Source organism: Mercenaria mercenaria, chromosome 5, assembly GCF_021730395.1.
Source record: "Mercenaria mercenaria strain notata chromosome 5, MADL_Memer_1, whole genome shotgun sequence".
Lineage (NCBI taxonomy): Eukaryota > Metazoa > Mollusca > Bivalvia > Venerida > Veneridae > Mercenaria > Mercenaria mercenaria.
In genome coordinates this window covers 95642295-95650588 of record NC_069365.1, presented here as the reverse complement: position 1 = coordinate 95650588, position 8294 = coordinate 95642295, and the positions used below count along the sequence as shown (strand labels likewise).

General features: G+C 33.1%; 1 protein-coding gene across 1 annotated transcript; it reads right to left on the bottom strand.

Annotated features, from left to right (window-relative positions):
- Window positions 1-1450: 1450 nt before the first annotated feature.
- LOC123559253 (perlucin-like protein) lies at window positions 1451-7321 on the bottom strand. The gene is made up of 5 exons (XM_045351054.2): window positions 7187-7321; window positions 6328-6416; window positions 5065-5155; window positions 3843-4080; window positions 1451-1557 (listed from the first exon to the last, which is right to left on the bottom strand). The coding sequence occupies exons 1-5, from the start codon at window positions 7272-7274 to the stop codon at window positions 1530-1532; spliced, it is 534 nt and encodes a 177-aa protein (XP_045206989.2). The 5' UTR covers window positions 7275-7321; the 3' UTR covers window positions 1451-1529.
- Between the last annotated feature and the right edge of the window lie 973 nt (window positions 7322-8294).

The window sequence follows — 8294 nt, the reverse complement described above, 5'->3', positions numbered from 1 at the left end:
GACAGATTCTATATACTAGGTAAAAGCAGGCGATTTATTGATTAATAAGAAAGACAATTAAAACAACATACTTCAATGATTGTCCATATTTAAGAAATAGTTGTAAAGCTAAAATGTTAGCTACAGTTTTGTTTCAAGTAGTTTGTACCGCGTAAATTAGTTATCACTATTCTCTCAAATTGCAGATGACAAGCAGATGAGTGATGACAAATGCAATTGCTTATATGAATGTATTAACGAGAAAAAATATTTTTAAACAGTAATAATAAAAGTCGAATGAGTATTACTCTTTGTAATAAACCGAATGGTATACCTTAATCATTTTCTAAATGTTTCAAAATGACAGACACCTGGTCCAATTATTTGTTTCGTCGGGCCCATAAGGCTGTTTCTCTTGATGCTCTGTCTTCTGCAAATGCACTGAGTACATATGTTTTTGGTTCTTAAGGTTTGCTTTTTACATAATTATACAGGAGTATTTTTGTGTTTTACATGCCATGCCGTATGTAACCATTGCGTGTGGTAGAGTTCACTTGGCGGTGATTGCTTTTATTTACACTATCCTGTAACTTTGGAACATGGTGGGGGGTAAGAGTGAGGTCAGATGCGCACCATAAACCGGTTTAAGCTTCCCAGTGGTGTTTTTGCCACTGACCGTTCCCTTTATTTGTTAGATTTGCCCTCGTGTGTTTTGCTTTGTATGCGAGTGTGTGTGCGAGCGTTCGTGCGTGTGTGTGTGTTTGCGTATTTGAAGTGTGCACATCTGCGTGCCGTAAGTTTCATTTTAGGGAGACTGGGTGTCTGGAACGTGGCATTCCCTGTTTGATATTTATCCTTGCTTTTTTGTTCTACTAGGACAAATTAGTCCGCCATTGAAGATAAGAAAGGTTTTATATGTCTGAAATGTTGAAACAACCTTGAATACAAGAGACATGATACATGTATATATATATAGTACAGCACAATTTCCCTTTGTGCTGTCGGCTAACTATTTATGAAATAAAAATGTGGAAACTCTTCAGGTCGCTCAATACAGTTTTGGAACATTAACTCATAACAACGGTTTTTACGTAAGGCACTCATGACACTCTTGATTGTACTGACAATTGTCAGCTGAGTTCAGTCAGCTTAACTTACTCAGCGACTGTGGATTGTGAGTATACTGCATTACACGTTAATGATATCAAGAATTTACGAGATCTAATAAGGTCCACAATGCTACATTACATGCAATTTTATCTGTGTTTCACAAAACAAGCGATTTTAAGCATACGTTGACAGTTTAACATTTACTGAGGTTGAAGCCTAACTACCAAGTACTCGTAGATATGCTCGAAATATCCATAAATACATTTTGTCTCGCAATTTAAAATGGTCGTTGAAATTCAGGGTTGGGTAACGAATCAATTTAAATTTTAGACAAACATTATAAATATAAAATAACAAAAGAAACCATTAACTTTTATTGCTTATAAATATCTATATTGCACAGGAGAGCTACTTCTTATCCGACAACTGTTAGCTACTTCCTATCCGACAATTGGTTGTGTTGGTTCCCTGGAATGAAAAACCATTCATTCAATCATTTTTAAGATGTTAAAGTATTTCTATTTTCACATGAAGATTAGGAAAAGCATAAATATATTTAGTTAATTGGTGCACTTAGTTATCACTTCACACCGAACAACAAACCAGTAAGGACGATTTTGAACCTTTAGGTTCTGTCTCTACAACATAAAATGCTTACTTCATGCTGAAAATGGTTTTATGCAAGGTTTATTTAAAACAAAGTTATACATTTGATTTGTTTAAATTCGTTATCTTGTACTAAAAACCCGTAAGGGCAAATGCACTATTACATATTCCTTTTAACGTAAACTGTCAACACACTTTTCTCTTGCAATAATTGTAATATTATTCTAATGCAAAATTACTTTTGAGCATGCGTTTTCAGAATGCACGAACAAAAGAGCCTGTTACTTTTTTCTACTAAGTCCCATAATTATAATTTTTACGTAGAAATATGTTCATATTTAATGTTGTTAACATTAATGTCAATAATTCTTACTCAAGTTCAATATTGAAGTACATTTTTATCTCGCCTGGAATACCGCTGCTAATTCTATTCACTTATTTGATAAAAGCGAAATTACATTTCATATTTATTTATTTACCATTTCTTAAGTCATGCGTTATAGTATTTGTTATATTATCATAGTTTTAGAAATACCATAGTTTTAAAGAAAGCAGTATATAATAGCCGATTAGCTGTGAGATTTCCGTTTTATTCTATGATAATGATAATTGATTGTCATCTCTTGTAACTCCGTGTTTGAGGGGCAGTGTACTTTTATATAGTGACGTAAACTTTGTTTATACAGTCAAACCCACTGGCACCAGATCAGAAAGAAAATGCCTCCGTACGTGTTATACCCTACCCCTAGGTATTCTATTAGAACCATGGTCATGAACGGGAAAATATACTAACCCATTTCAATCGCGTATTTCATACCTAAAACACGCAGTTCAGTAAATGTGTAATATTGATATCAAACAAGCAATAATTTATCTTCCATCGTGCAAGAGTCACATGTCTCAATATTCCATATTGCAGAGATGCTCCATATATTTTATGCTTTAGTCAACGTTACAGAAAAAACTTGCGTGAACTCCCCTAATGAACATCCGGTCTAGAGGTCACGGCAGTGTGCACATGTTAAACGAAATGTAAACAAACAAAAACAGAATGCAATATATTCACAGTTTTACGATAAGACTCGAAATGATGAATGAAATTCATCTTGTATATGATTTTGAATTTGAAATCATACATTGGTATACATCTATTCTGTTTATTTAATTCATTTTGCACATTTATGCTGCATATAAACATTTTAGCGTACACGTGTAGTAAAATGACGACTGACATACATTTTCACATCAGCCAATCAGAGTGTGTCTGTAATCTAGAACGGAACTTCACCAGGGAAGTTCAAGCAAGTTTTTTGTGAACCTTTGAAAAAACTGTAGACTACACGTTGTTTTTCTAAGATAAGAAGTATTGAAGAAATGTGACCGGTACACAACGGAAGATAAATTACTGCTTGTTTAATATTAATAGTACACATTTACTGAACTGCGTGTTTTAGGTATGAAATACCCGATTGAAATGGGTTAGTATATTTTCCCGTTCACGACCATGGTTCTTATAGAATACCTAGGGGTAGGGTATAACACGTACGGAGGCATTTTCTTTCTGATCTGGTGCCAGTGGTCAAACCCGATAGTTCACGACTATGAAGAGGCTATTGTAGTCGCAACTTGACCGCGATGGTTGACCTTAGGCTGATTATTCATGTCGATTATTTCATTGTAGAAATCAAGGGTGCTTAGGTTAGCCGTGTATATTTATATGGAATTAGTTTGTACACAGTGCAGTATCAAAGTATATATACATGTACTTACATTTGATCAGTTAAAACTTTCCAATACACTAATTTATATTTACACAAATTTATATTTCCTTTTTCTCGTGCAGCTCGTGTTTTACGTACACTCCTTTTCAATAGTATGGTTGTGCCTTATTATGTATTATAATGCAAAGGTCAACCATCGGGGTCAAGTTGCGTCCACTATACTTTCTTAAAGAGACCATGTTTTTTCAATTCCTATATGTGTTAATAGCAAATTATGTTAATGTAAGAGATCAGTTGTGTTCATAGACCATATTTGTACTCTCTTTAGCGGTCTCTGAATGCAAGTTGAGGCTGTAATGATATGTCAAATATATAGTATGTACAATGAAAGGATGTAAATAAAGATTGCTACAGATTACTACTTACGCCATCTCGCATACATATCCAAGTCTTTCCCAGTTGCAAAACTCATCACTCCACAAATAATGAAAGAATTTAACTGCAGCTAGACAGTTTTCACTGCCGTTTCTGTTGTTTGGTTGAGGAATAGGACTAGCACCCCATACTTTATATGTCATTGGCTGCTTTGTTGGCTCCCAAATCCAGGTATCTTGATTCTCCCAGTCGGTGCCACCAAGCCAGAAACCATCATCACCCTCTGTTTCTGAAACAAAATGTACAACCACAAGTAATACTTAATCACAGATGAATCATACTATTGTTTAATAATGTGACACTCAAAATATTCTTCAATGTTACCACATGTATTCTATCGTTGGTTATACCGCATGTATTCTGTCGTTGGTTATAGGATCATTGAGAAAATATGTTACACTGTACGCTACGTTAACAGTAATCGCACATTGAATAATTGTACATGGACACCCTGGTAACAGTGTATAGATAACACACAATGATTTGTTTTTATCCCCTTATGTAACATCTTTACGAAAATAATCAATTTACAGGTTTCTTTTTTTTCTTCATTCTTTTATATTTTGGAAAGTAATGCATATAAGCATAAAGGTAAGATCACGTCTACTCTCTTGCTCTTTTTCATTATCATGATATTGGCGGTTATTTTTGTCATCAAACTCAATTTATTCTCTTTTCACTACAGTTCATTTACTCTATCACTTAGTATGTAATCAAATATTTATCATCAAATATGCCGCTGATGTATACATTCCAAACACATTTTCAACTGGATTTTTGCACATTCTTATATAGACAGTTTAGTGTTTTAAATATTTCCATTCAAATTTAAATAAGTATTTAGGTTTGGAATTTGGATGAATTCCTCAGAAGTCGCAGTTCAATGTAGAATAATTTACAACCTCATGCCCAGTAAAAAGTAGTTCAACATACTTTGAATATATACACCAGTGTTGCAGCATTTTAAATTTACTACGAATTACTATTGGCTGTATGCCTTTTCTTCATATCTTTTTACTTTACAGGAGTTATGAATGTCAACAAAGCGCAGTATCATAATGATGATATGGTTAGCCGAATCAAATCCAATATGTATTGGGTTTCTAACTATCAAAGCGCTGTTAGCGCTTGTGCCATTTTTGGAATGGATTCTTTTCATACACGTACTAAAATAAATCACCATCCATCAGGACTGTGCTATATTACTACTCACGGTTAAATGTCAAAGCCTGCTTTACAAACCAATGCTGTTCTGCAGGAGTCTCAATGGCGATCAGATCGCTCCCGTGAAACTTACACATAATCTGCAATAAAAGAAAAGGTAGTGATTCACACCAATGTTTACGAACTGCTAAATGTGACATTATATCAATATATTCGTGGTGAAGGAACGATCATTAAAGAAGTAACAAGTTTAGGATTAACTTATAATCTGTTTAACTAAAGAGAATGTTCAATTTTGCCTAAAATGGCCTATAAGGTGAAAAGTCTCTAAATGGAGAAAATGTCAAGTTTGTTGGGTTTTTTTTTTATCAAGAAGACTTCTTTTATCAAAATGCGGATTTTCGCAATTACTTTATTACTGACAAAAAATCAGATTCTGGTGTAAGTGAAAACGTTTTCAACGTTATGGTTACGGAAAACATTCAGTTTTGGGCAGATCTAAAATTTTTAATACTGACAAAGTTGTTGACCACAACAAAACAAGAACTGACCACGAATTCTGTGAAAGAAACTGAACCTATGGACAAAATACTTTTGTGCTCCGTGGCTCTGCTCAGTTGAAAAACATTTATCTAAGACCTAAACATAGCAAAACATGCCCGTTCCCTCGTATATGTTATTTCTGCTATATTCAGTGACATGATTTGAACGGAATAATAATTCTATTCAAAAATAACTGAAGACAATGTAGAATATAAACATTCTGGTAACAGAAATGTATTGTTTTTTATTATTATTATAAATTTTACAGATAATGTAGGCTATATAAATCTTATTTGTGAACCTTGTCATTTTCCATTAACACTGACTTTACCATTTCTATTTGATTGTTATATTACTTCATTTACAGACAGTCTCTGATAATAAAGACGGGAATACTCGTCAAAGAATCAAGAAATATTGTGCAAAGCCGTCGTGACCGAGATGTCGTCTGCAAACTGTCACACGACTTTACTCATTTTTCTTGTAAATGTGCATTAGATAGTCTTTCTGTTAAATTTTATTCGAATTATAGGCCTTTTTCAAAACATTTTTGAGTTTTGTTGAAATTCTTTTTTGTTTTTATATCACGCGAAATAGCATACATCAAGCAAATTCGCGATTGCTGGATTAACATACAAAGTACTGTGTGATTTACAAAGACATTTGGTAATCTCTTGCCTAGAGTCATTCTGTATTTAAATCTAAACTTAAACTACTGTAAAATAAGGCTCTGTTAACTTTGTATTTGTTGTTGTAGTGAACAGCATACCCGAGCGTCTGCCCAATTTTGTATTTCCTTCTGAAACAGGTAACAGCTTCCACCATGATGGCGCCACCCAGAAGGACACGCACTGTATACTAAAATGATATTTATGTCACAATTAAACATTTATGAAAATGTTTAAGGAGTTTAATACAGCTTTTAAACGTGTTTGAATATTTCAATTGCAGTCTAAGCTAGAGGCTGAACGAGCACATGACATTTCATAAAAAGCTGGGAAATCCGAAATTGCTCACGGACAATAAGTCTTTTTTGATACATGTAGGTAAATTATTTATATTCATTTTTGCTGGACCTTCATTATTCTGTATTTGTAATAATAAATATATATTTCAAGTTTAAAACAACCTTACAAATAGAACAAAAAAACGTATTGTGATGTGATTGTTCTGTAAATGCAAATGCAAGATCGGTAGATATGCCTTAGCGGCTATCTGCAGACCTCCTTTAAGTTTCTAGTCTATATTTTAAAATAAGATGAAATTACAATCTGATATTCTATTTAATAGCATAACAACACGCGCTAGGAAATCTATATGCTGTAGTGAGCGCCTAATAAATAAACAATATAATACATATTTCACATTGGAATTAAAGAACACGTATAATTACCAAAGTTCAAAGCAATTATTTGCGAATGCTTATAGTTTTAAGCAATTATCCGCAAATGCATAATAAAGTTCAAGGCAATAATTCGCGAATGCATATAGTTTCAAGCAATTATCCGCAAATACATAATAAAGTTCAAGGCAATAATTCGCGAATATATAAGAAGCTTAAAGCAATAATTCGCGAAAAAACACCTAGCTTAAAGCAATTAAAATAGTATGAAGAAAAGACAGCTTACCTGCAGCCAAAATAGCTGAGCCAAAAACCAGCAGTTGTATGGTAGACATCTTAATTTTAGAACTTATGATCTTGTTATATTTAATCATTTATCTCGGTGAGTATTTATATCTTTTGCATGTTCTGCTATTTGTTCTGAAATTTAAACTTATGTTCCTTTATCTTTGATTAGGGAGAGTCGGCATGATATACTGATCCTTAATTTTCTCGAAGATGTATATAAATACCAAGGACCACTATATTAGAATATGTCGATCACGCTTTAGAAGTAAGCTAATAAATACAGTTCTAGCAGTTGAAATTGTACTCTTGTGAAGATGTAATGCTTGCTTTTTTATGATAATATGTACAGAATCCAGTAGTCTAAGAAAGAATTTACGCGAGCACCAGATTATCTCGAGGAATTCTACAAATGCTAAATATAATCATATTGATATGTTTGATAAAATGTTTATAAACTGGCGTTAATGTCAACGTTGTTTGACGACGTCAGCGTAACTCCGTTTCAGTATTTATGAAATTTTATGTTTTCTAAGGGTAGTGAATACTTGTTTAGCTATTATTGCATGATTTATTGCTAATTGATAAGTATGTAATATATATTTTACTAACACAAGTAGTTCATTGCTTAGATTTGCCATTGAAATTGCGTAGGGAAAATTGTGATTCAATAGTATGTACATGTAGTGGCAAGGACCTCGTAGTTATTACAAGTTAATACTCTTGTTAAAACATTCCAAGAAAAGGATAAATTGCTGTTTTATTGAAACTCAGTCAAAAACCGAGCTGTGCCTTTTAGATAACATGTATATTGTTTGTAGAAAATATAAAAATGGTATTTAAAACAAACGGGAAATATTTTATTACTGTGCAATATAATTTTCGTGTCCAGCTTACATGGAACCATCTTTGATTGACAACTGCTATTTTTAACAAACAGACAGCAGCCAGCAAACGGAAAACGGCCAAAATGACTTACGGAGATCCCTTTCTGACATCTTCAAATGTTTTTTGTTTCAATGTGAGTTAGGTTATAATATCTATCTCTGATAATATTAATAATAATAAAAAACAACAACAACAAATTCATTTCACAGCCAATTACAGTA

Bases quoted from the DNA above. Each gene is read 5' to 3' on its own strand.
- LOC123559253 (XM_045351054.2), bottom strand. From the start codon at position 7,274: ATGATTAAATATAACAAGATCATAAGTTCTAAAATTAAGATGTCTACC. The intron at 5,156-6,327 runs GTATGCTGTTCA...CTTTTATTGCAG, and splicing joins AAAATTGGGCAGACGCTCGG to ATTATGTGTAAGTTTCACGG. The intron at 4,081-5,064 runs GTGAGTAGTAAT...ATTTTGTTTCAG, and splicing joins GCAGGCTTTGACATTTAACC to AAACAGAGGGTGATGATGGT.